Below are 27,477 nucleotides of genomic sequence, written 5' to 3' on the forward strand. Positions count from 1 at the left end.
AGCGTCGACCTGATTTGCGAGTTCAAGAGGGGGACCGACTTCTGGAGTTATTTCTTCCCCTGCTCGAGGACTTGCTTTTCTTCCTCTTCTGTCCACCATTGCTCATTCCTTCATTCTCTCTCTTCCTCTTTTCCGGCAGTGGGTTGTCGATCTTCTGATTGATCTCCTTCTCGGTACCGATGAACTGATCTGCTAACTTAAGGAATTCGGTGATGTCTTTTGGTTTGTTAGCTACCACATGCCACTTAAACTCCTTGTGGGTGTTTCCTTTCTTTGCTGTAGTGAGTCGTACTGTCGGGTCGAGGTCCGGTATCTGCATGCAAGTATCGTTGAAGTGCTTGATATAAATTTTGATCGACTCTCCTTCCCTCTGAACCATGTTTAGTAGGCTTTCCTGTGACTTCGGACACTTCTTGCTAGTAATGAAGTGCGTAGTGAAAAATCAGCAAACTGGGATCAACTTTTGATGGAGCCCGGCGTGAGATTTCGGTACCAAGTTCAAACTACCCCCTTGAACGTAGTAGAGAAGGCCACACACATGCAGGACTAATCAGCCCCAGCTAGGTGCATCTGAGACTGGAAAGAGTCCACATGGTCATTGGGGTCGAACGACCCATCATACTTGTCTAATGGGGGCATCTTAAAGTCTTTTGGCATTGGAGTTGCCAAGAGCTCAGGAGATAGAGGGGATGACTGGCAAAGTAGTGGAGGCGCAGTCTTTGTAGTCACCGAGCTCGCTTCTTCCGTTCCTTTGGTTTGCTCTTCTCGTTGGTTTGGATTCACTGGCGGGCTGTTCCTGGCCGAGAGGCGACATGTTTTGCGACGTAGCCACTGCTGCTTCTTTATCGGCTTGCGAGGTAGATCCTGGTTCCTTGTTGGATTCTGTAGGTTATGGGGCTCGAATTGGCTATCACGAGGGACGGAGAGGCCTTGTCTCGAGTTTGCACCTTGAACCCCGAACTGGTTATCTGCTCATGAGCCATTGTTTTCTTGCTGTGAGTACCGAGGTGGATTGGGTTGACTATCCCCAGACCTGTTTCTGAGATTTCCTTGCGAGACTGGAGGAGTGTGCTGACCGTCTCTCCTCCCACGGGGCGAGACCTGACTCTTGAGAGGAATCGGTACTTGTGAGGTCTCTTCACTCTGATGGGGGGATCAGTTGATGTTCTGGTTACTTCCAAGTCGATTTGGGTTCTAACCCTAATGGGACCCTGGGTGCCGAGGTGGAACCGGCTGCTGGTTTGGCTGTAGTGGAGGGAACTGGTGTTGATATTATTGGCAGAAATAGTATTGTTGGTACTATTGGAACTGTTGGACCTATTGCATTTGGATCTGAATAGCCTGGATGCACTAAACGAGGTCTTGAAACTAGGAATGCTCGATTCCGGGGGAACCACGGATGGCTTAGAGAAAGTTTCGCCTACCACTGGTGGAAATGGGATGCTTACTTGTGTGGTGCTCGGTGGTGCGGACAATGATGAGACTCCGGGCGTTGTGAGCAGAATAGTGAATTGATCGATACACACCGTAGGAGTTTGGGGGAAGGTTGATTGCTGAGCTTGCCCCCTGGTGACGTTCATCTCAACACTTTTCCCGGTGTGGATGGAGGATGCCATTGAGGTTGAGATTAAGTTTGAAGCTACAGAGAGATAGGGATGAACTTTTGACCGATTCCCACAGACGACGCTAATTGATGGTGTGCGATCTAGGTACTCCTAGTTGGAGGGTGATCCGAACTCCAAATGGGCGACGAGTTGGATCAATTTGCAAAACAATGTATCAGAGAACCCGGGGTAGCTAACCCGGCGAGGTCGCTTCGATGCTTAAGTCAGTACTTATGTTGTGAATGAAAGCTGAATGGTTGAGAGCTTGAGTGCTGGTGAGTAGAATAATCATGCGTACCTTTGCCTTGAGGTTTCAAGTCTTTATATACTAGAGTAGTCGTGGGCTTTACGGAAGAGCTCCAGGATCTCTGAGTTGTGGAGATAAGGTTGGTTCTGTTTTTGAAGGAGAGCAGTACGTTGATAAGGTTTATCGTCTACTTCTGATTTAGGCGGAACCAGGATGAGTTCTTATCGTGATTTCAGGAAATTTGGGATTTGTTGACTCATTGTGACCTCAAGAGATTTGGGATATGTTGGAAAGGCCTTTGGAGTCGGTTATGCGATGCTTCGACTCATTAGCTTCGAGCTGGAACTTCTATTCTTTAATCCTAAACTGGATTAAGTGTCAAGGTACCTCTATACCGAGACGAATTTTGGGCCTAGGTGGCTGAATGCCTGAACTATGAATATTACGAATTGGACTTGCCCGACTGAATTATCATCCTTCGACCAGATCGCGCCTACATATCCTCCTCACATTGAAAACATCTTCCGATATGGACAAGCGGAAAACGTCTTATTGATTGGTCGAAATTCTTCCAATACCGTATCTTTTCCGCGTCATAGATTTTCCCGAGGAGGAAAGATGTTTCGTGGAGATAGAGAGAAATCAATAATAAGACGGTAATCACCTAAAACTTAGCGAGAGGGCGGAAAGAGCGGTTGCATCCACGAAGCGAGGGAGAAGCTGCAGCAGCGATCGCCCTCGCTTCGCGACGGACGACAGAGAGATACATCTGTCCAACTTCAACACAACCCAGTCAGTTGGGAAATCAATAAAGTCATCGCTGCCGCTTCTCCCCCTACAACACATAAAATAAGTCGTAGGAACAACGAACAATGAAGTGATAACCAATAAAAAAGCATTAATAACAAGCAAAAAAGAAGAAAATAATAAGCCCGACAGGCAAAAAAGAAGAGATAAATACATAGCCCATGTCATGTATGTCTGCCTCAACGTAGAATTCGGACATGCAAGACATATGGGTTCCAGTGGTTTTAACGTTTTAGTGTTATAATGTTAGTTGCTCTGAATCGTCTTCTCTCTCTCTCTCTCTGGTTGCAGGTGTGACTGAGAATTGTTCTTGTTTCTCTGGGGGTTTTCTTTATTCTGTTCCTTCTCATTTTAGACGATATTCTTGAACCCGATTCACGTTTATAATTACTGGACTTGGGCAAACTCGCATAAAGGTTTGTTCCCATTACTTCGCATTAATGGTTTCAATGTTACAATGTTAGTTGGTCTAACCGTCCTCTCTCTCTCTCTCTCTCTCTCTTTTAATATTTTAATTGGCTGCAGGTGTGACTGAGAATTGTTATTGTTTCTGGGGATTTTTGTTTGCTCTGTTCCTTCGCATTTTGACAATATTCTTGAACTCGGTTGACGTTTATAATTACTGGACTTAGTTAAACTTGCAATGCCCTCTTTTCTTTGTTCACTGGAAGATCAAACATTATTTCTTTATCGTGTTCATTGATCTTGCCTTTTGGATCTGATATTTGACTTGCATTCATTTATTAATCTCTTTTGTCCTTTTTTTTTCTTTCTTTTTCTTTTCTATCTAATTTCTCTGCGGGTATTATTCATTCTCAGCTCAGACCTGTGTATTTTCTTCTCTGTTTTCCGTTTATCTTGGCTCTTGGATCCCACGGAGGTTATAGGGGGTGTCAATGTAGGGGCATTCTATGTCAACATGAACACGATACAGCCCGTGTAATCTAAATTAACACAACTTACTTGTTTAATTCTATACTAAATGACACGTATAACCCAAATGAACACGAAATCAACAAGCTTAATGCTTAACCTATTTAAATTAAACAATAAATAGACTTAAATAGTAAACATTCAATCATCCATTATCTAAACAAATTCATACAATCCATTCAATATCATTCTTACTTACCATAAAGTGTTTAATCCAAATATACATATATGATCTAATACTAGAAACTTAGGGTCATAAACGGGTCATTTTTGAGTTAAGTGGTTCGGCCTGAAATTGTCACATTTATTAATCGTGTTAAACAGGTCGAAGGATTTTGACATGAACACAATTAAAGTAAATCCAAACCCACTAACTTCATATTGTGTTCACATGTTGTGTCAAATATTGGTAGCCCTAACCCACTATTAGTCAATTACATTTATGCTTCTAGTGATGGAGATAGAACTAGAGGGACCACCCATTTTTTCTGTCATTCTACACTATCATCTTGGTTGCAGTAATTTCAGTTGGTTGACTTTCACTTTGTTCTTTATCTTTGATTGATGGCTAATCAATTTAGCCTTGTTAAAGTTTGTTCTTTTCTCTTTGAAGCGATTTGAATCTCTAGGGATACATGTGGTCATTTATTGGAGATTTGGAGATATAATTGCTTTCTTGTAGATATTTTCCTTTTGATTTTAGAAAATTCCAATGCTTGTTCCTGCAGTGATGCTCATGATTAGGAATAAGTTACTCACAGCTGTTTCATAGAAGGTGGATAACAAGGGAAACATGGATAGAGTTCACTCACATATGAGTTTATTTTCTACTTATGTTTGATTTAGGAGGTGTTCTACAATTACAATGTGAATTGTTTTTATTGTTGTTGGTTGTAAAAACAAATCAAAATCATCTAGCTTAAAAACAGATTGTTTCTTAAAACAAAAACACACAAAATATATTCTTGGTTGTGTATGTGTTTTTTGTTTTCAAAACTAAAACCGAAAACATGTTTTTGAATTTTGGTTTCAAGGACATGTTTTCATGAGGTTATTCATATCATGTTCCATAAATCATATGGTAATTCTACACCACAAATTTTGTTATTGTTCTAAAAACCATCATTTTGATGGTTTCAAAAATATGTATTGTTTTTTGAAACAAAACCAACTTGTTTTTTCCTTTAAAAACAAAAACAGAGTTCAAGAACATGTTTTTGTTTTTTTGCTGATGTGGCAATTTCAGAAACAAATGAAAACAAAAATATTCATGTTGTAGAATGCCCCATTAGCAGTGCATTGCATTCATTCATATGGCACAAATTGAGATAACCACTAGCCACATTTCTAGCACTTGGATTCCTAGCTCTATCTAAAAATTTGGAACCTTTATTCCTAGAAATGAATACATGAGCTATTTCTAATAAATGGTGATTAGATTAATAGTTGTTTATTAGACCATGGAGGAGGTAGGCTTGTTTCTTTTTGGTGATGGTGTCTAATGAAAAAAATTTGATGACACAGATGACATCACTGGATGAAAGATCTGTACTTGAGTTGGAAGACAAGACCCTTGTTACCCCTGTCTCACCTGCTAGAAAGAGTCATCCTCTGGATGTAATTCAGCACGGATCATTTTCAGGTTCTCCGCAAGCTTCCAAAAACATATATATGAGGAATAGAGTGCTCAAGAATCTAAAGATTGTTCTGCTGTCAAGCAAAATCAATTTACTTTTGCCATTTGGCCCCCTTGCAATTCTTGTCAATTATCTCACAGGTCGTCATGTAAGTTTCCTCAATCTATTATGATATATTTGTCTGTCACTTTTACCTTCATTACAGGTTGATTTATTTATTGAAATGGAATACAGGGCTGGGTTTTCTTTCTTACCTTACTGGGCATTATACCTTTGGCTGAACGTTTGGGTTATGCTACAGAGTAATTCATATAATCCTTGGGTGTGATATTATAACATTTGTCATTGGAATGGCTTTTGTAATTATATGACTTTACAAGTGCTTAATAGAGCTCAGCTTTTTTCTGCTGCAGGCAGCTTGCATTCTACACTGGACCTACAGGTAAGCTTCTTGGATGATTTAATGTTAGTATGTTGGTATTCAAGAATGACAGTTGACTTTTCATATTCTTCCCCATAACACAGTGCACTCTCTTGTTTATGTATCTATTTTGTTGTTGATGAGTCACTGAATCCACAGTAGAACTAGTAGTTTGCTTGATAATTTGTCATATTTTATGTGCTTTCTGCAATCACCCATAATGTTTCTGTAGTTTTATTTTTAGGGAGGTTTTCAGGGGAATGATAAGTGTTTTCAGGTACTAGGTACGTATAACATAGAAGGCAATTTCTACAAACTAAAAGTTCTGAAATAACTGACAAAATTGAGCAACAACTACCCATAAAAGAGAAGTTTCTTGGCATCTTGGCATCTGGTATATTTAAGAATAGTTCCATTGCAGTGTGTTTGAGATAGAATATAGACACCTTATAAGCAATTCATTTTAACTAAAAGAATCGAAAATGCAACATATTTACTTCAAGATGATAGGTTTGTTTCCAATGGATTACTTATCTAACTATTGGATTTCCTGAGGAGATTGGAATGAATGATCAAATGTAACTACTGAACTTATGGATTTCATCTGGAATTTTTAATATTTTAGTAATACATTACTTTGGTTCAACCATGCGGTAAGGGAATTCTGTTCATAGCCATCTTCTTTCATCAGAAAGCAGCAGGTAGGTCAAAATGGAATTATAAGATAATGATCAAACAGGGAAACCAATACACAAATTACATAGATTTTGCAACAGTAACCACACTAGCTTACAAGTATTATGGTTATTTCACTATACAACCAGTAAACCACATAAGGGCATGCGGTATCAAATGTGTAAGATCAAAGTTGTGTATTCAAGTGAGAAGTGAAGCAGACCACAAATAGGGAAGTTGTATCCCTTATATCATAGCTACTTCTTTGTATGATACAAATTCCAGATGCTGATTGCTGTTGGACAATATGTCTGTAAGGTTTTCTTTAAATACCATGCCACTATAGTTTTCCCCCTTAATAGTAGAAGTGTATCTAATGCTTTCAAAGGAATTGGCTACTATTATGCCCAGATACCTGTACAATGGTGCCATATTATGTTGGATACTTAAACCAAAAGTTTCATGCTTAGTAAAGGAAACCCATGTTGGATAAATAGGAGTGAAGAGAAAACATGGGAAGTAACAAAAAAACTATAGCAAATGTGCAGGAGTTTATTATTATTGCTGTTTTTTAATTGTTTCTGGTTTGTGACTCTTGAAAGGGGTTTACAATCCACAAGTACTGTGCAGTTTCTTTCCTGTTTTCATCAATATCAACCACCTTCTGGTAAGAATTAGAATTCCATTGGACATTTTCTGTTCTTATAGGCAGTTCTTCTGGGAATAAATCATAGATTAACAATCTCCAATCTTAAGTTGATTCTTGTTGGAGCTTTATCATTTCACTAAACTTTTCATCTCATATTTATCAAATGATTAATATAGACTACTAACTTATTTGCCTGACACATGTAATTTATAAGCTTAGGCATTGGTGTTCATGGATATATAGCAAGCATTGGTTTACTTGGGGTCAGCTACCATTCTTAACTCTCATGTATAGGGGACCCAGAACATGCTTTATCTTCTTTTCCGTGTTCGATCTAGGAAGTAAAGCTAGTGGACATTAATTCATGTTCCAATTCCTGAAATTTATCATACTCCCTACCTTTTTATTGTTATTATATTTTGAATTGACATGGAATCCTTCATAATGTATTAAAATTGAAACTTTCAGTTGGTGGTCTTTTAAATGCTACTTTTGGTAATGCAACGGAATTGTTAATATCCATTTTTGCACTTAAAAATGGAATGGTTCGGGTTGTTCAACAATCTTTACTAGGCTCAATTCTGTCAAACATGTTGTTGGTGCTTGGCTGTGCTTTCTTAAGTGGTGGAATAGTTCACTGTAAGAAGGATCAAGTGTTTAACAAGGTAGATATATCACATCCTCTTTAGAGTTAGTTTCTCTCTCTGTTCTGTTCTTCATGTGGTGAATGATTAATGTTGGAATGGTTAATTTATATGGGCAGGCAGCTGCTACAGTGAACTCAGGGTTGCTGTTGATGGCAGTTTTGGGACTAACATTTCCAGCTGTACTCCACTACACACACACAGAGTTGCACTTTGGAAAATCTGAATTGGCACTCTCAAGGTTTAGCAGCTGTGTTATGCTTATAGCATATGCAGCCTTTCTTGTTTTCCAGCTGAAGAGTCACAAAAACCTATATGTCCCTGTTGATGAGGTTTGTTTCTAAATATGTTTTTGAGAAGAAAACTATGATTTTAATCTTCAAGATATATTGTGTCGTACTTACAAATGTCAGTAAGTCCAGAGCATGGCCTGGATCTGACTTGACTAAGGCAGGTCTAAACCCAAAAATAGATACTTAGATTGGATAAAGATCTAGGCGAGAGTAGTACTAGGATGGGTGACCTCTTGCGAAGTCCTCGTGTTGCACCCCAACTTTTGCAAATACCAAAAAAAGATTGGATAAAGATCTTAAAAGGGTAGATCATCTCATAGTTGATCTAAACCTGGATCTGTCCCAATCTAAGCGTCTTTTATTTTTTATTTTTATTTAATATGGATTATATGCAGTGTAACATGATATTTTAGACACATACATGTTAAAGGCCATTACCCAATGTTGGTCTCAGATATCTGGGGTCTTTGTGAAAATATATGGGCTCTGGAATTAACATTACATTCAAAATATGTTTTGCAAATATTTATGAAGATTCACTATTTATGTTGGAAGATTAGTTTAAAGTGAAATCGTTGAGAGACACAGCCATACAATAAGAAATCAATTCTTATTCCTTGGCTGCTGCAAATATGGGGTCAATAAGGCACATTTTCTGGGGATCACCATTGACATTGTAATGTATGCAGTATAAAAAGGGTTTGGTGGCATACTTATTCTTCGAGGGATGATGGGCATACTTATTCTTTTATTAGATAATAAAAGTTAACTGTTGCCAATCAAAATAAACATAAAGAGAAGATCAAAGAACATAGATGATTGACCCCAAAACTACATATTTAAATAAGTTTTAAACTACTAATCCTAGTTTCACCCCGAAACCATGGGTCTGGGTGCCCTCTAGAGATCACCTGGGCTATTGGGGCCTGTAAATGGTGGATTCACTTGTGAAAAAATCCAGTTTTCTTAGGAAAGCTCCAAATTTTATATCAATTCCTTTTTCCACTTTCTGGTATGCATCAATCAATTTATGGTACATGTAGAGAACATTGATGTGGGCCCCACAGCTGTGGTCCCACTCTGTCCATAGGGTAGAATGTATCTAGTCACAGCTGTGGTTATTTTGCTATTCTGTTATTTCTAGTTTCAGTTTTATATTGTTTGTTATTTGTTAGCAGTTATGATGTAAACACCAAGGGCAGATATGTCCTTTCATGTAACTAGCATAACCTATATATATTAACTTAAAGTAGTGGCGGCAGAACATTGACATTCTGTTCTTCTCCTCAAAATCTGTGTTCTATTGCTCTTCCATCACTCTTTCTTCTACATCTTCTTCACTTTCTCTTCTCATCGAACCTGAAATCTCTTAGTGATCAAGACTGAATAGCAGTCTTGAAAATCTACAGTACATATTTGTCCTATGCAATTAGACCTAGTTTTATACATTTATCTGTTTTGTCATTTTTATCATACTTATTGTTAATGTTCTTGTTTGTATTAACTCTGTATGTTTAGCTTATTGATGGATGGATGTTTATGACACAATTGACTGAATTTAGGGTGTAATTCAGACTGAGAACTCATATGATAATGAGGATGCTGAGATCTCTAAATGGGAATCAATAATATGGCTTTCCATTTTGACAGCTTGGATTTCAGTCCTCTCAGGATACCTAGTTGATGCTATAGAGGTGTGCTTTTCTGACCTTTCTCATACCTTTATTCAAGTGATACTATGACATGTTATTTATCATTGGACTAAGGATCAACCAACCCTTGACAGAAGAAGAAGAGTGGCATTTTTTTTTGTCTGATTTATATGCTGACCATCTCTAGTAGAATCTTAGAACAGGATCATACAAGGATCATGACAGATATCACTTTTTCTTTCCAAATATTTAAACCAACTCCACATAATGCCATTGGTAATCAACAATTCGAACAATCAGTTAAATAAATTACATTATATGCTATTAATAAAAGGCCATACCCATGTATACTACACAGAAGAAAGAGAAGTCAAACAGAAGAAAAGCAAAATTACAAGGGGGAAGCCTGCTGCTGTACAGATTTTCTAATCTTGCTCCAATTTTAGCTAATGCATCTGCAATATGATTCAACTCCCTCGGTATCCACAGCAGTTTTGCATTTATATTTTCCAAGGAGTCTCTTGCCTCAGCTAGATAATGACTCAACCTCCAAGGACCCCCCTCCTTGTCCTTCAACCATTTGATAGTATTAGCAGAATCTCCTACAATGGATAAGTTCTGAATGCCCAATCTTTTTATTATTCTGATTCCAGTGATAGCTGCCATCACTTCAGCCTTTGTTGAATCAGCATTACCTATTGGGCCACTGAAAACCCAACAGATATTATCCAGATCATCCCTCAAAATACCCCTATCCCAGCTATACCAGGATTGCCTGCAGCACTTCCATCAATTTAAAATCATCCCTCCTTCATTATGCGATATCTGTAATCTTTGGATTTGTTGGGGGTAGGTTGGAAGAAACAAGATCGTTTGGATATTTCTGTTAAGGTCATTGAGAGAGAGTCCTTGGAACAGCTCAGAATTAACAGTCCAAAAATTTGAATAAAAGGAGATATCTGAAATTAATTCTTCAAGAGATCTGATCTTGTTGTCAAATATGCACCTGTTTCTTTCCTCCCAAATTCCCCACAATACTGCATGTAACACAGTTTTCCAGTACACTTTACATTTTCTGCTCAAACCTGATCCATGCCACATATTGAGAAACTCCTGAATATGCTTTGGAGAGACCCAACTGTATCCAGTCAAGTTTAAGAAATGCCACCAAATCTTTTGAGAGAAATTGCAATGAATGAGTAGGTGATCAGATGATTCACCTTCTCTTAGGCAAAGCACACAGGCATGAGGAGAAATATATGATCTTCCCATACTTTTTTTCTGAAGATCACAAGTATTTATTCTCTGTAGGCACGCTTCCCAAACAAATAAGCAAACTCTTAGTGGAATATGACTGCTCCAGATCTTCTTGGAAGGGAAAGAGGAACTCTGTTCACCTGCAGTTAGAGCCTTGAACATAGATTTGGAAGAGAAATCACCATTTGGGTTGAGGGTCCAAACTCGGGTGTCAATGGAATAAGGGGAAGTGTAGACTTTTTTTATGGTAAGGAAGAGGTTCAAGATGTCTGAGATCTCAGTGTCAAAAAAGAAGTCATTTTTGTATTCTTTTTTTTTCTCACAAAGTGGCAACTCAGACTTGAACCTGCATTTGCATGCTTATAAGCCCAAGATTTTACCATTACACCAAACAAAAAAGAGAATACAAACAGCAATTCATCCCCTATTTGATGGGGGCACTGCCTAGAGCTTGCAACAGATAACCAACTAGGGTAGTTACAAGTCAAGCAACCACATACTACATCATTTGGAGTATGACTAACAAATGCAAACTAGAAAGTTAATAACAATCAACAAAACATAGTGAATCACAGCCAGAGGTGAAAAGTTAACAGCAGCCACCAATTCACTAGAGTCACATATAAAGAAACATTATCCAAGATAAGTCTCCTTGAAGAGGATGACAAAAAGATAGCGACTCTTGTTCAAGGATGGAATAATTGGAATGGCCTAGCTGTGAAATCATCTCTGTCATCATCATCATTTCCTGCACTAAACTACAAGAATTGGCGATCAGGTATTAAGGGCCAAGTCCCATCATCAGGTAATCCTTAGGTTGCAAATGCTGTTTCAAACCAGGTTGCTCATAGCATGATTACAGCTAAACAAATCATTGACCATCAATTCCAGGAGAGGGGGGTGTTCATGTTTCTTATAGATTGTCCAGATCTTGACATCACCTCTTGGTCATAGACAACTTCTTTGGCCACATTAAAGGCTCACCTGACTGAGAACATTCCTTTTGTATCTTGGTTCCAAAGAAAGGAAACCTTACAAGGATGAAGGGGAACTATGGTATCTAGAATTTTTCTAGTTACCTATGTCATAAAAAAAGCAGTAACCAAATTCATATTCCATTTCCAAGTAGAATCCTCTATAAGATCATGAACCATCGAAAGATTACAACCATCTAGTTTTGAAGAAGGGACTTTAAAACCTGGGATAAATGGAATCCAATTGAACTCCCAAATCTTGATTTTATGGTCTAATCCAACGAACTATCAAGCCCCCTAACAGAATTTCCTACCTTTTTTTTTCTGATTGGTAACAGAATGTTCTTACCTTCAAGAAGTCTTCTCTAGCTTCAGGAACCTATTCTGTGAAAAGAAACCAAATAAAAAGACAATCTTTTGACAGGAAATATTTAGCCTTTATTACTCTAGGCCAAATAGAGTTTACTTATGCACAAAGCCCCCATGCTTTCTTAGCAAGGTGAACAAGGTTAAAACAATGGGGATCCCTGAAACCTCAACCTCCACTTTGTTTACTTCTTCTCATAAAATCCCCCCGACTCAGTTCATTTTTATCTATATTTGCATTCCATCAGAGCTTTCTTTGAATACAGACAAGATGTTTGCTAAGGGTCTTAGGAATCAGGAAATAAGCATGGTTTAAAGCATCGATACACCCGATATGCACGAACAGGCGTATCAGATGTTTCGCTACTTTATAACTTTGTTATTTTAACTATTTTTTTTTTCAAAATTGCATCAGGGGGTCGGTTAGCATGCCTACCCCCTGAAAATAGTCAAAGTCAGAAACACCCCTTATTTGGGGTTTTGGACAGCTCCTGGTATGATATGATACATCCGATATGGGGCGTATCGTATCAAAATTTTGAACCTTGGAAATAAGACATGGAATAGGTAGAAAAAACTGAGGCTGCAGATTCAAGAACCTCCTTTTGTGTTTGAGAAGGTAACTGTTGAGCAGGAGACCAAGAAGAAGAAGAAAAGGAGAAAAGAAGAAGAAAGAAGAAGGAGAAGAGGAAGAAGAATAAGAGGCAACTGAGTTAAGGCCTCAACAAAACTTAGCTTCAGTCGAGTGAAGCTATCTATTTATACTGTTCTGGCCGTACATAACAAAATATATACAGAATTACGAAAATACCCTTACGGGTACTAAGCTTGTGTACAATACATATAATACACCTATTAACACTCCCCCTCAAGTTGGGGCATAGATATCAATCATGCCCAACTTGTCACAGAGACCTTGATGTCTGGAATAGTTTAGCCTTTTTGTAAATAAGTCTGCGAGTTGGTCTTCAGAGCTGATGTATGGAGTGCATACTTCGCCTGTGATGATTTTCTCTCTGATAAAATGCTTGTCAACTTCAATGTGTTTTGTTCTATCATGTAGTACCAGGTTGGCAGCAATACTGATAGCTGCCTTGTTGTCACAGAGTAGAGTCATGGGTTTACCAACTGGAAACCCAACTCTCCCAATAGATTCTTTATCCACATACCTTCGGCTACTCCGTGTGCCATTGCACGGTACTCAGCTTCAGCACTGGATCTAGCTACCACAGTTTGCTTCTTACTCCTCCAAGTAACCAGGTTCCCTCCTACAAAGGTGCAGTAACCACTAGTAGACCTTCTATCACTTTGAGATCCAGCCCAATCCGCATCTGTGTAAGTTTCAACCCTCAAGTGTCCATGTTTCTGGAATAATAAACCAGCACCCGGGAGCTTCTTAAGATACCGTAGTACTCTCTCTGTTGCTTCAAGGTGGGTGGACCTAGGTGCATGCATGAACTGACTGAGGAAACCAACAGCATATGCTATGTTTGGACGAGTCATAGAGAGGTACAACAATCTCCCTACAAGCCTCTGAAATTGCTTCACATCCTTAAGTGGTTCACCTTGACTGTCACTTAACTTATGGTTGGGATCAATGGGAGAATCAGCTGGTTTAACCCCAATCTTTCCAGTGTCCTTAAGCAAATCTAGGACATATTTCCTTTGAGAGATGAAGATACCCTTTTTTGACCGGGCAACCTCAATCCCAAGGAAGTATTTGGCGGGACCTAGATCTTTCACCTCGAACTGAGTGGTAAGGAAGCCCTTCAAACTTTGAATTTCATCCTTTCAGTCACCAGTAACAATTATGTCATCCATGTATACTATTAGGGCAGCCATTTTACCTTCTACTCTCTTTACAAACAGTGTGTGATCTGATTGACATTGCTTGTATCCCCTCTTTTGGATTGTAGTATGAAATCTGCTGAACCAAGCCCTTGGTGATTGCTTCAGCCCATATAAAGACTTCTTCAATTTGCACACCTTTTGTTCACTTCCTTGAGCCAAAAAACCGGGGGGTTGAACCATATAAACTTCCTCTTCAAGATCACCATTCAAGAAGGCATTCTTGATGTCGAGCTGATATAGATCCCAATTCAGATTGGCAGCAAGAGAGAAGAGGACTCTAATAGAGTTCATTTTGGCAACAGGTGCAAAGGTTTCTGCATAATCAACCCCATATACTTGAGTGAAACCCTTTGCCACTAAACGAGTTTTATACCTCTCCACGGTTCCATCAGCCCCATGCTTAACAGTGAACACCCATTTACATCCAACTGGATCCTTTCCCTTAGGGAGATCAACAAGTTCCCATGTGCCATTCTTATGAAGAGCATCAATTTCTTCTTTCATGGCCTTCATCCATTCTAGTACTGAGAGAGCTTCTACCACATTCTTGGGAATAGGGATACTGTCAATGGAGGTAAGAAAAGCACGAAATGAAGGTGAGATGTTCTCATAGGAAACAAAGTTGGAAATGGGGTGTTTGATGGTGCACGACCTAACACCTTTCCTGTGGGCAATGGGAAGGTCAAGATCATTAGCAACAGGGAGGTTGGGAGTCAAGTTACCTGAGTGAGTATGATCTTCCCCCAAGGAATCTGATGGCATTTGAGGTACGGCTTCTGGATTCTCCTAAGCTCTTGAACCTGATTGGCCTTTACGACGACGAGAAAAAACACGGAAAGGTGGAGGATCAGAAGGAGGAAGGGGAGAAGGAGAAGGAGTAGGAAGAGGAGGAAGTTGAACCAGTTTCTCTTCATACCTACACTCCCCCTAAGGAGAAATAGGAAAGAAGGGCTCATCCTCAAAGAAGGTAACATCCATGGAGACAGAGAATTTCCGTGAAACAGGATCAAAGCAACGATACCCTTTCTGAGAGAATGAGTAGCCAAGAAATATACATGGGATAGCACGAGAGTCCAATTTTCCCCGGGTGGGAGAAAGGTTTTGGACAAAACACCAACAACCAAAAACACGGGGATGAATAGAAAGAAGAGGGGCCTTAGGAAAGAGAAGCTGATGTGGAGCTTTGTACTCTAACCAACGAGAGGGCATTCGGTTAATGAGGTATGTAGAACAAAGGACAACCTCAAGCCAAAAACGTTTGGGAACATTCATGTGGAATAGTAATCCCCGTGCCACTTCAAGAAGGTGATGGTTCTTCCGTTCAGCCACACCATTTTGTTGTGGAGTGCGGGCACAAGAGCTCCGATGAAGAGAGCCATGTGAAGCAAAAAACTCCGTGAGGTCACTATAAAAAAACTCTTTTGCATTGTTCGATTGAAATATTTGAATTTCGGTATGAAATTGGGTGAAGACCATCCGCTGAAAATCTTGGATAATTTTTGGTACTTCCTCACGGGTTCGCATTGGATATACCCAAGTGTATCTGGAATAATCGTCAATGAAGGTAATAAAGTACTTGTAGCCACTCTAAGAAGGTAAAGTAACAGGGCCCCACACATCCGAATGCACAATGTGAAAAGGAAACTCAGATTTACTATTTCTTTGAGGAAATTGAGTTCTACAATGCTTGCTTAACTGACACGTTTGACAAGAAAAATTGGAAACAGACACGGTTACACATTTCTGGGAAAACAACTTTCAACGACTCAAAAGACAAGTGACCCAAACGACAATGCCATAAATACATTTTACTCTTTTTGAACTGACTCATAGACTCTGTAACAAGAAGGCTAGCCGTATTCTCCAGCATATAGAGTCCATCAACCATACGACCTCTACCAATTGTCCTCCTTGAGGCCAGATCCTGAATCACACAATAGGAAGGGAAAAAAGTCACGGAACAGTTTAAGGAATTTGTAACACTACTGACTGAAAACAAATTCATAGGAAAGGGGGTGATAAGTTTATCTCTTCCGGAAAGGGGGTGATAAGTTTGGAAGAAAGAGGACATACCAGTCATGTGTTTTGACGCTCCAGAATCAATGATCCATGGAGAGTCAAGGTCGTGAGAAGCAACATGGAAAGTTGTGGCAAGATTACCTGATGTGGATGCAAAAGAGGTGGTGGGAGGATCATCCATTTGGCGAATTGTTCTACCATAAAGCTCCAAATGGTCACGGAAGGAGTTGACAATATCCTCTCTTGGGTCGGATCCAGAGTAGTTATGTTGGTCATGAGGTGGTTGAGTCACAGTGGAGGTGGAGGGTTGATTCTCCCGAGTAACCATATTGGCCATGTGGTGTTTCTTGGTACCTTGCTGCCCGGGTCTTCTAATACCATCTGAACCTTGCTTCTTAGGTAAATCCTAAGCTCACTTCAGTTTCCCATGGAGATCCCAACAAGTATCTTTGGTGTGTCGGGGCTTCTGACAATTAGTGCACCACAATTTTTCCTTATCTTTTGCTTTCTTCTGGAGATCTCCTCTCTTGAAAGAAGGCCCACCACTAGTAGAGGGACCCTCCTTTGTGGCCAACACAATTGCATTCCCTCCGGTGCTGTTCATCAAGTTCCTTCTGCTCTCTTCAGACTGGACAAGAGCATAGACCTCCTAAATTGAAGGAAGATCCTTTGAACTTAGAATTTGTACTCTGATGGGTTCATAGATAGGATTGAGACCATGTAAAAAGGCAAACACCCTTTGCTGTGAGACAAGTTTCTTATACAATTTTGCATCTTCCTCACACTTCCACTCAATGTTCTGGTAATGGTCCAGCTCCTTCCAAACAGTTGTCAGATCAGAGTAATAAACTGATAAACTCCTCTCCCCCTGTTTACAAGTAGATGAAGCCGCTTGCAGTTGATAAATTTTGGCATAGTGTCGAAGTTCAGAATAGGTGGACTTTGCCTAATCCCATATCTCATTTGCAGTTTCAGCCCACATGAAGTTCTTCCTTATTTGCGGTTGCATGGAGATCAAAAGCCATGACATAACCATACTATTCTCCTGATCTCATTTATCATGTTTTGCATTTTCAGAAGGTGGTTCTTTGATTCTTCCATTTGTGTAGCCTACTTTTCCCCTTGCAGTTATGTATAGTTTGATCTCCCTTGACCACTCTAGATAGTTTAACCCGCCAAGAGGAACAACAGCCATAGGGAAGGGTAGATCACTGTTCCCACTCATTCCATTCAGCATTGTGGAGATTTCGGATGTAGCTGAATCTTCACTACTCATGATTCTTCAGTTCAGAAATATACAAAACCAAAGCACAGTCTTACAGAGCTGCAACAGTCCACAACAGGACACTTGCTTATTTTTGGCCCCACAGAGAACCAAGCACAAACACTGCAACTGCAGTACTAGGGTTTATCACCTACACTGTGTAGGAGTCCACAAAACATTATACTAACTGCACATGCAGTGTAACTAGGTCTGAAAGACCTACAGTTCACAACCTTGATACAGCTTCTCAGCCAAAAAAAGTCACAGTAGGAGCAGCAATACGAGTGGTGATTCACCACACCTAATCGGCTGATATCCACTTTCCAGGGCAGCCGAACAGTCACTCAAGTTCTAGGGTTCATCAACAGCCCCTTAGAGTGCAGACTAGGGCAACATACAATCGGAGGAAGGGGAACAGTCCCTACTCAAATTCTGGAACATTAACAGTCGTGCAAGAAGCCATAAACAGGAAGAGAAAAAAAAAATCTCAGTACTAGCAATAGGCAGCACAGTCATCAGTCATGAACTCGAATTTCCCTTCAGGTCAGAGCCTTCCTTCGAACATCTGGGATGGATTTCTACAGTCCTCTTAGCCGAAGCAACCCAGTTACCAGCAAAAAAACATGTAGCCGAACCTTTTTTCTGTGCTAGGAAGTTGAACAGTCAGCATACTTGTAGCAGAGCCCTACTCGACAGTGGAGACTAACCGCAGCACTAGGAAAGCTTTCTCTTCCTTGTCTTTGAGCATCAGTACTATAACTCCTTCGCAGCAGAGGAGAGAGACCTCAGCTAGTTGTTTTCTAGGCATGGACGAACCTGCTCTGATATCATGTTGAGCAGGAGACCAAGAAGAAGAAGAAAAAGAGAAAAGAAGAAGAAAGAAGAAGGAGAAGAGGAAGAAGAATAAGAGGCAACTGAGTTAAGGCCTCAACAAAACTTAGCTTCAGTCGAGTGAAGCTATCTATTTATGCTGTTCTGGCCGTACATAACAAAATGTATACAGAATTACGAAAATACCCCTACGGGTACTAAGCCTGTGTACAGTACATATAATACACCTGTTAACAGTAACTTTCCTTTTGCTGATCCAAAAAAAGTAACCTTTACTTCCATGAACTCCTTTTGCTATTCTGTCAAAAACAAGCAAAAAGACCTACACTTTTTATTTTTCAAATTTGGTGGCCGGACCAAGGTAAATCCCCAAATTTTCTCTATTTTTAGTCCCTTTTCCATTACTTTTTTCTGGAATAGTTGGAGACTATTTTGTCTGAAAGTGATTTCAAACTTACCTCTTCATCTGAGGCTTTCCCATAGAGGTTCAGCAAGCCCAGACTTTTACTTATAGGCATTCTAACTAAAATATAAGATATATTGAATTGATACGTTAACAAAAATTGAAACCTAAATATCAAAATACATTACACTAGATCCAGTTGAAGTAGCATGCATTTCTACTGAAAATGATTGAATCAATTATATTTGATGCTCTTTCTTGTCCAAGCACATCATGGCGAATGTGAAACCATGGTTTAAAGTATTGATACACCCGATACGCACAAACAGGCATATTGGGTGTTCCACTACTTTATAACTATGTTATTAAGTTTTTTTTTTTCAAAATTGCATAAGGGTGTCGGTTTTAAGCATGCCTACCCCTTGAAAATAGTCAAGGTCCGAAGCACCCCTCATTTAGGGTTTTAGACAGCTCCTGATATGATAATACGCCTGATGTGGGGCATGTCGTATCGAAATTTACAGGAACCATCTGGCCTATTTCTCTGACAAAGAGGTAGTTATGGTCAAGAAGAACCCAATATAACTCATTTTTGTGTCTATAGAGTGATATTTTTTTGTCCCTTATGTTTCTGCCTGCTCACGTTTTATTAATAGTTATGTTCCTTGTTGGATTGGTTTCACAGGGAGCATCTATTGCATGGAATATTCCAATTGCATTTATTAGCGTTATATTGCTTCCAATTGTAGGGAATGCTTCTGAGCATGCAAGTGCTATTATGTTTGCTATGAAAGATAAACTTGTAAGTGCTTCTACAGATAGAATTTCTAACCTTTTTTATTACCATGATCTTATAGTTCTTTTTCCTCATCTTCTGCATAGGACATTTCTTTGGGAGTAGCTGTAGGGTCATCAACACAGATATCTATGTTTGGGGTAGGTAGTAAATATTATATATTTCAGTTTTGACTTCAAAGAAAGTAGACTGCTCTTTAAGCACACTTTCTACATGTCAAAGTTAATAGTTTGGGATAAAGCAATAGTAAGTTAAATATTTAGAATGGAAAATGAGTACAAGGTTTATTTTTACTGAATAGTGTTATGAAGATATTTGACCAATCTGCATATTCCATGCTGCTTTATGTTTATGATAAATGTCCATCATGAAGAAGACTTTTCTTCCTCTTCATCACTCACTAGATAAAGTTTTGATAAAACAAAATGCTGGTTTTGATATTTAATTTTTAAACCATGGAAGGGTTTGACTCATATAATAGCCTTTAGCTATCTCATGAATTTGACACACTCTAATTTACCGCTTTATTCGGTTGGAAGAATATTTAAGAGAAATTTTCCAAAAATGTTCCAATAAAATCTTAGAGTGGCATTTGGTTGTCTTAGAAAGTAAGTACAATGCATAACCAAATTTTCTTGATTGCACTGTGTGTGTGTGGGTTTCTAAAATGAGAGTTTTTTTTTTTTTTCTTTGAAGACAAAAGATAGGAGAAGCTATATGGAGCATGCAGGGACGAATTAAATCTGGGTGGGATTCACAAAGATTATAGTTTCTAGAATTTCCTTATTCTTTTTTTTTTCTTGACAACCAAACAGTGCTAAGATGATAAAATTTTCTCTTCTTTTCTTCTCTTTCTTTTATTGTCTTTCATTTTCTTTTCTTTCGTTGTAATTATTTAGCAATTAAATAGAGCCAAAGGCCAATCTGATCATCTTTTCTTGTTCCATGCTTTAGAAATTGGGGAATCTTTTATGTTGTATATTTCACTTTCTTGAATGACAATCATATTCAGTGATGTTATAAAGATGCTCTTATATTTTTCATAGTTAAGTGGTTATTCTTCCTAAGAAGTAAGCATGTTATTGACATTTAACCAGTCCTTTTCAGTTCATATTATGACTAGTTTTATTCCTATTTGAATATCATTCTTGAGACAAGCTTATCCTTTGAAGTGATTAAGAAATAGTGGAAACTGAAACAGAACTTTTTCTAAGTGGGGTCTACTGTTGGAGGTGTTGAAATATAGGTGGCTTGGCCTTGTCACAATTGGCATAGGTCTAGACCTGTAGGTAAGACAGTATTAGAAACTGCAATTTATCTATTTGGATGGCATATTCATCCATTATTATCATCATTACTTCTGTATCTAAAATTGAATATTCATACTTTTCTGCTTCACGCATTAAAATCAAAATGAATAAGTGATTTTTAGTTCTTATGTAATTTCCATTTTTTAAGCATTATGTTTGTTTGGTAACTTTATTGTTTAAGCACGCTATAGTTCCTTGTATTGGGTTATATATATATATATCTTAAAATATGTTTTGTTGTTTATTTGGCAGATCCCCTTTTGTGTGGTTGTGGGATGGCTCATGGGACGCCCTATGGACTTAAATTTTCAACTTTTTGAGACAACCACACTTTTTGTAACAGTTCTAGTTGTAGCTTTCTTGCTGCAGGTTTGTCTTTAATAATTAAGAAACAATTTTCTTTTGATTTATTGCAACTGAATCTATTTTCAAGAAACTTTAGTAGTGTAATTTCTTGTTAGGGAATAACTTAACCCTAGAACTATCTTATCAATGAAAATTTATTGTCTCATTTGGTCACAAAAATTTCTTTTGTGAATTTTTATTGGGGTACCCCAGGATTTCTCATATTTCAAGATCCCAAACTGCACATTCATGTTCATAGTTTCTTCATTTGAGTTTTGTGCACTCAGTTTTCTAGACTTACACCATCACTAGTTATAGATTTAAACCTATTTTTGACATGTTACCTTTTTCCAAGGAAGGTAATGATTGAGGCTTTGATTTTAGGAAAGGTTTTAATGACCATGAAACTAGTAAGGTGTTAGCTCTCCTTGAGATCTTCAGGATGCATTTCTTTGCCAATATGGGAGGAGCAATAGAGCTTGGACATTAAGACCATTTGGATTTTCACATGGCACTCCTTCTTGGTTCTTCCTTAGGGATGTGTTTGAGGATTTGGTTTTTACGAGAGGTTTTAAATATCATGAAGTTGGTGAAGTATTAAAACTCCTCGAGACCCTTACGGATGTTTTTCTTTGCCCTGATAGGAGGAGAAATAGAGTTTGGACATTAATCCCAGTTGTGGTGGCGAAGCTAGGAATTTTCTTTATTTATTTATTTATTTTCTTTTTTTGGGGGGGGGAGTTAAACAAGAAAATGAGATAGGGAGTAGAAGTAGGGTTTGGGGAAAAATGGATTAAAAAGGTTTGGGTCTATTACATATTTTTTTAAAGGAAAAATAAACATTTTTTTTATTTTAGGAGTTGGAGGAGCATTAGAGAGTGATCCGTTACATTTTAGTTCAAGTTTTGGGGGGCGGGGGCAAAGACCCATTTCATTATGTTTTGACCCGGCCTCCTCTTAGTAACCATGTATAAATAACAGCTTTACCAAAAAGTTTGGGGGGCCCAAGGACCCCCCACCAATATACTAATATACTTGGCTCCGCCCCTGCAGTTGGATCTTTCACATGCTGCTCCTTGGTACTCAATGAAATGCTTTTCTCTACTCCTGCCCCATTTAGGGTTCTTCAAGGCAAGATTACACAGCCATTGATCAAAGTGAAATGCTCCAACAAAGGCAGACTTTCTTGGTGCCTTTACTTCTAGTGAATAGTTAAGACAATAATGTTAAGGGCCCGCGAATAGGATCTCGTCACAGGTCGGTTAACAGGGAAAACTTCTTGTTTTCCCTTGTTTCTCCCTTTTTTCGAGGAACCTATCTTTAGCGCCTTTATGGTCATTTGTTAAAGAGATCACCAACTCTCCTCTACTCTTTCTTGACTGAAATTCTGGATGGATTTATTGAATAACATTTGCTCCTTGAACTTTCTAAAAATCATTAAGAGACTTTCTAAAGAGAGACTTTCTAAAAACATTAGGAAACTTTCTAAAAGAAACATTAAGAAACTTTCTAAAAGACCTAGGAAATAATAATGTTACTGCCTAATTAATAGGAACATTGGATCTAGCTAAGAGATAAGATAGGAACACTGAATCTAGATAAGATAAGATAGGAACACTGAATCTAATGCCCATTACTGCTGCTGTCTGCGGCTGTATTCCTTTCCAACTAAAGCATCCACAATATTACTCCCCTCCTGGACTAAGAGCTTGTCCTCAAGCTCGAATTCAGGATAGGTGTCTTGAAACACAATCAAAGGAGTCCAGTATAGGTGGAATGATTTTTCCCTCCTGGATCGGGTTCCAACGAAGAGGGTTCATCCTCATCTTCCTCTTGTTCCACCAGGAGGCAGAAAATTCTCTTGCACTTGTGCCTTGCTGAGGAAAGTTCATCACAATTAAAACACGGTCCCCTCGCCTTGCGTTCCGCCATCTCAGCCCTGGACAAGCGCTTAATAGGCGGTGCAATAACGTTGCTTCCCACTCTGGATGCCGATCTGGAATTGTTGCTCGTCTGTGGTTTCTGTTCTTGGCTGGCTGCTGAAGATGGAGCCATTCCGAGTAGTTTCAGGGCTGCCCATGTTGTTTGAGGCCGCCCTATACTGATACTTCCGCGGTTGAGTTGCAATTTGCGTTCAAAAGCACGAGCCAAATTCATAGCAGTAACCAGATTGAGGGGATTTTGCATCTCCACATCCACCCTCAAAGTTTTTGCTAACCCCGCGGTGAACATGTCAACCTGTTGATCTGGTCGTACAGAAGATGCTCTTGTAAGGAGGGTCTGAAACTGGCGTTGATACTCAGCCACAATTCCAGTCTGTTTGAGGTTGATTAGTTTGCCTAATGGATTGCTTGTTAACGGGGGCCCAAATTTGAGAAGGCAGTAGGATTTGAATTGGGTCCAACTGAGCCCAGGTTCCTCCTGCTCCAATATATAAAACCAGAGCTGCGCCTCCTCTGTCATGTGGAATGCGGCTAAGCCTACCTTGTCCCTGCCCTCTGTCCATTGGTTGCGGAAGAACTGCTCACATCTGTACAGCCATCCCAAAGGATCTCCAATTCCATTATAGGAAGGAAATTCCAGCCTGCTGTATTTGGGAACGGTCGTGGTTCCCTGGGCAACGACCTACTAATCGCTGGACGATTCTGCCATGTCTGGTCGGCGGCCGTCTGTGGTTGCAGCCCCTTTTGAACTCTTTTCCTTGCTGGAAAAATATAACTCCATCAAGCGCCTCAATTCTCGGACGTCGTCCTTGATCTCGCGCACCTCCTTGCTGTTTTCCACGAGTTTGTGCTCCAGACATGAACCCTAGTCTTCAATTGTTCAAAATCACCCATGACGCCCTGTTCTGATACCAAATTGTTAAGGGCCCGCGAATAGGATCTCGCCACAGGTCGGTTAACGGGGAAAACTTCTTGTTTTCCTTTGTTTCTCCCTTTTTTCGAGGAACCTATCTTTAGCGCCTTTATGGTGATTTGTTAAAGAGATCACCAACTCTCCTCTGCTCTTTCTTGACTGAAATTTTGGATGGATTTATTGAATAACATCTGCTCCTTAAATAGGAATTACAAGAGTCCTTCTTAAGGAAACTTTCTAAAAAAGAACTTTCTAAAAAACATTAAGAGACTTTCTAAAAACATTAGGAAACTTTCTAAAAGAAACATTAAGAAACTTTCTAAAAGACCTAGGAAATAATAATGCTACTGCCTAATTAATAGGAACACTGAATCTAGCTAAGAGATAAGATAGGAACATTGAATCTAGATAAGATAAGATAGGAACACTGAATCTAACGCCCATTACTGCTGCTGTCTGCGGCTGTATTCCTTTCCAACTAAAGCATCCACAATAAATAATCACTTATTCCTCTTTTGCCCCTTCACCATAAAGGTATGGACTCATTTCTACGGCCTTCTTTTGGTTCTTGGATGCCACCAGAAAATGTTCCAGACCTTTTTAAACAACTAAATAGGAGAAAGATCCTATGGCATTTCTATAGGGCAGAAATGTTATGGGGAATTTGGAATGAAAGAAACTCTAGAATTTTTTAAAATAAGCAACAAGATATAGAAGGTATTATTGACCTGACCATGGAAAAGGTGGCAAGTTGGTTGCTAAGATGAGAGGAGTTCAAAAAGGTAACCATGGATGGGATTCTAGGGGCAACAATTTTTCAATGATTCCAGCACAATAATATTATGTTATAGTGGACCAGACAATGTATAAAAGTCGTTAAAGGCAGATTTTTCAGCTATATTTCAAGGTCTAAAAATAGCCTTGACAAGGGGTTGGAATGATTTGCTAATGGAGGGAGACTTGCCAAATTGTGTTAGTATGGCTTCTAGAGAGTGGGGGCCATGGCCGCTTAGATTTTATAGGGAACTTGAAGCTCTAGCATCCACTCTGAATTTCTTATTCAGATGGATTCCTTTATCAGAAAATGAAATAGCTGATGTTTTAGAAGGATATGGTATAAATAGAGAGCATGAGAACATCCGGTTTGAAAAAGAGATTTAGGGACTAACTTGTAATCAGTGTTGTTTTTTACTTCTTTCTATTTTTACAGCCTTATGTTTCTTGCTGGCTTTTTCTGTTGTTTTGAATCATTTTAAAAGTTTCTGAATGGTGGGCCCTTTCTTTATTTTCTATTAATAAAATTTAAACACAGTAATTGATAAAAAAGTAAGTCAAAATGCATGAAAATCAACAAAGAAAAAGGAAAGAGTTCTATTTTTTTCATATTCAACTAGATTAGAATTGGGGGAAGTTTCGGAACCTAATAATGCAGTTAGGAAGAGTGTTATTATGCAAAACGCCAAAATGCAGAGGAAAATATATAGTTATTGTAGTCTAGGTGGATATCCACAAAGTCCTTCAATAATTTTTGCATATTGATTTGAAAAATCATCTCCATAGATACTCACTTCTTGTTTCTTTTTCCTAACATTATTGGTTGCTTGGGTTCATGAGTTTGTGTTTTTTGTCTGAATGCAGGAGGGAACTTCAAATTATTTTAAAGGACTTATGCTCATTCTTTGCTATCTTATAGTTGCAGCAAGTTTCTTTGTACACGCAGATCCAAAGTCAGTTGGTAAGTAAATTTTATTAAACAGGTAACAGCCCCATACCATGTATGGAACCTAGGATGAAGTTCTTTTCATGTGTATCTGTATGAAAAGTTAAACTGGTTTAAGTTTATTACAAATCTTCATTTACTAGAGTCATTTCTGCAGCCTATGAGTGCAAAGTCAATACAGTACATAAATAATTTGATATTAATAACCTCTCTAGGATGCATCCTCTTTAATGGGATTAAAACAAGATAGCATAACCTGAGATAGATGGAAACATGGTTCGTAATATATCAATGAACATTTCAAAATGTAGAGTTTGAGAAGTTTCAGTGATATTTTGCTAATTTTACTAAGATATTTGGAAAATCTAGAAAATCAGGAAAGTTTTTTAGAAACATGGAATTAGTTAATAAACCTTCAAGAGATCATTAGAAGAAATATAATTGCACATTTAAATCTCAAAACCATATCATTAGAAGAAATATATTAATATCCGCTCCAGCTCGCTCACCTCCACTTCGACAAGACCCCCCTTTAACTTGTGATATGTATGCATCTTCATTCTTCTTAATATAAAAGATTTTTATTAAAAATAAAGAAAAATGAGATCCTCCTTCCTCCTCATCTCCCCTCCTCTTAAGTAGGCTTACGCCTCTTACATTCTGAACTGCCTCACACCTTTAGGTAGTGGAATGCTTTGTGTGTCACGCCTCCGTGTTTTAAAACATTGGTGGCAACATTTTTTCAATAAACGCCTACGGAACCAAAAATTACCTTAGTAAGTGAATCATATCAAAGTAAAAAGCTAATTATCCAGTCACCAATTCCTTGTTAGTTCTTTTAGGAAAATATTAAACAAAAAGAACTATGACGATTCCAATGAAATATTGACAAATTTTAAATAATATTCTAAAATTTTAAATTTTAAATATATAATCTATCAATGAAATCTGAAATATTGCCGACATATTGGCTAAATATTGGGAATATCTGAAAAAAAGACTTCCGGAAGATTTCGTCACCACCTAGCAAATGGGGATATTTTGGGGATGCATCGCCAAATGTCATCAATATTGCAAACCATGGATGGGAAAATATAGTGGACTCAAAGTTATGTCTTTATCCAGCTTGTGCTACCAATCTTTTGGTTTGGTTTATAGAATAATGCCGAATGGTTGGTTTTCACTGAAGAAACCAAGGATACTTTCAGTATGCTTTTATGCTTATTATACTGCACTCAACATTCCTGTCATTCGGTTCAATCAGTCTACTTTGTTCAGTAAAATACCTAATCAACTTGATTCTATGATTAGTTATATGATATGATAATGTTAGCTACTTGAGCTTACATTTTATCACTGGAAAATCTAATAACTTGTTTTCATGATTCACAATCTTAGCCACTTTCATTTCTATTGTACTTTCACACTGTGGTCTTACTGCATCACTCTTTACTACATTGTAGATGCATTCTCTGTATATCAGATAAATATATATTTGCATTAGATAATCTATTTTAAGCTTACAATGAGTCATTTTTTGCAGCTGATAAGATTCACAAAAATTAGTCTAAGAAGGATGCATGGATTCATGAGGTGGAGCTCAATTTCTACTGTCATTCTGTTGTATATGTCTGCAATTCGTTTTCTTCTTTCAAGTTTGTTGTTGTGAAGTCCATTTCTTAGGAGGGAGATGAAGTTGCTTTTGTCAGGCTTAAATTGATAAATAGAAGACATCTGGTAAAACCCTACGTCCACGGGGAGACTGTAAAATTTAGTTCAGCAAAAATGTAACGTTACTTTTTTTTTTAGGAACTTAGATATTACAGTACAACTCAATTCAAATCAACTAGTCTTGTGGAAACTATATGGCATTTCTGTAACGGAGGAACTTCATTAGAAATCAAGGTGGGTACAGTTTTCTCA

General features: G+C 38.4%; 1 protein-coding gene across 8 annotated transcripts; it reads left to right on the plus strand.

Moving 5' to 3' along the window:
• Positions 1-2,378: 2,378 nt before the first annotated feature.
• Positions 2,379-27,477, plus strand: LOC148874911 (vacuolar cation/proton exchanger 2-like). 8 transcript variants are annotated; one of them, XM_088964492.1, is made up of 13 exons: positions 2,379-2,507; positions 2,950-3,074; positions 5,116-5,376; positions 5,463-5,530; positions 5,642-5,670; positions 7,442-7,638; positions 7,737-7,949; positions 9,473-9,604; positions 19,213-19,329; positions 19,410-19,463; positions 20,886-21,002; positions 25,473-25,569; positions 27,098-27,477. In XM_088964492.1, exons 3-13 carry the CDS (start codon positions 5,116-5,118, stop codon positions 27,118-27,120), a joined length of 1,308 nt encoding a protein of 435 aa, XP_088820618.1. In that variant the 5' UTR covers positions 2,379-2,507; positions 2,950-3,074; the 3' UTR covers positions 27,121-27,477. The 8 variants fall into 8 exon arrangements, 7 of the variants coding, with proteins under 7 accessions (XP_088820618.1, XP_088820622.1, XP_088820619.1 ...); XM_088964493.1 differs by having other exon boundaries at positions 2,507-2,664; XR_016104978.1 differs by lacking the exon at positions 2,379-2,507 and adding an exon at positions 20,525-20,612 and having other exon boundaries at positions 2,525-3,074.

The sequence above is a fragment of the Nelumbo lutea genome, chromosome 1 (assembly GCF_056320005.1).
Source record: "Nelumbo lutea isolate HS-2025 chromosome 1, American lotus-T2T, whole genome shotgun sequence".
NCBI classification, from domain to species: domain Eukaryota; kingdom Viridiplantae; phylum Streptophyta; class Magnoliopsida; order Proteales; family Nelumbonaceae; genus Nelumbo; species Nelumbo lutea.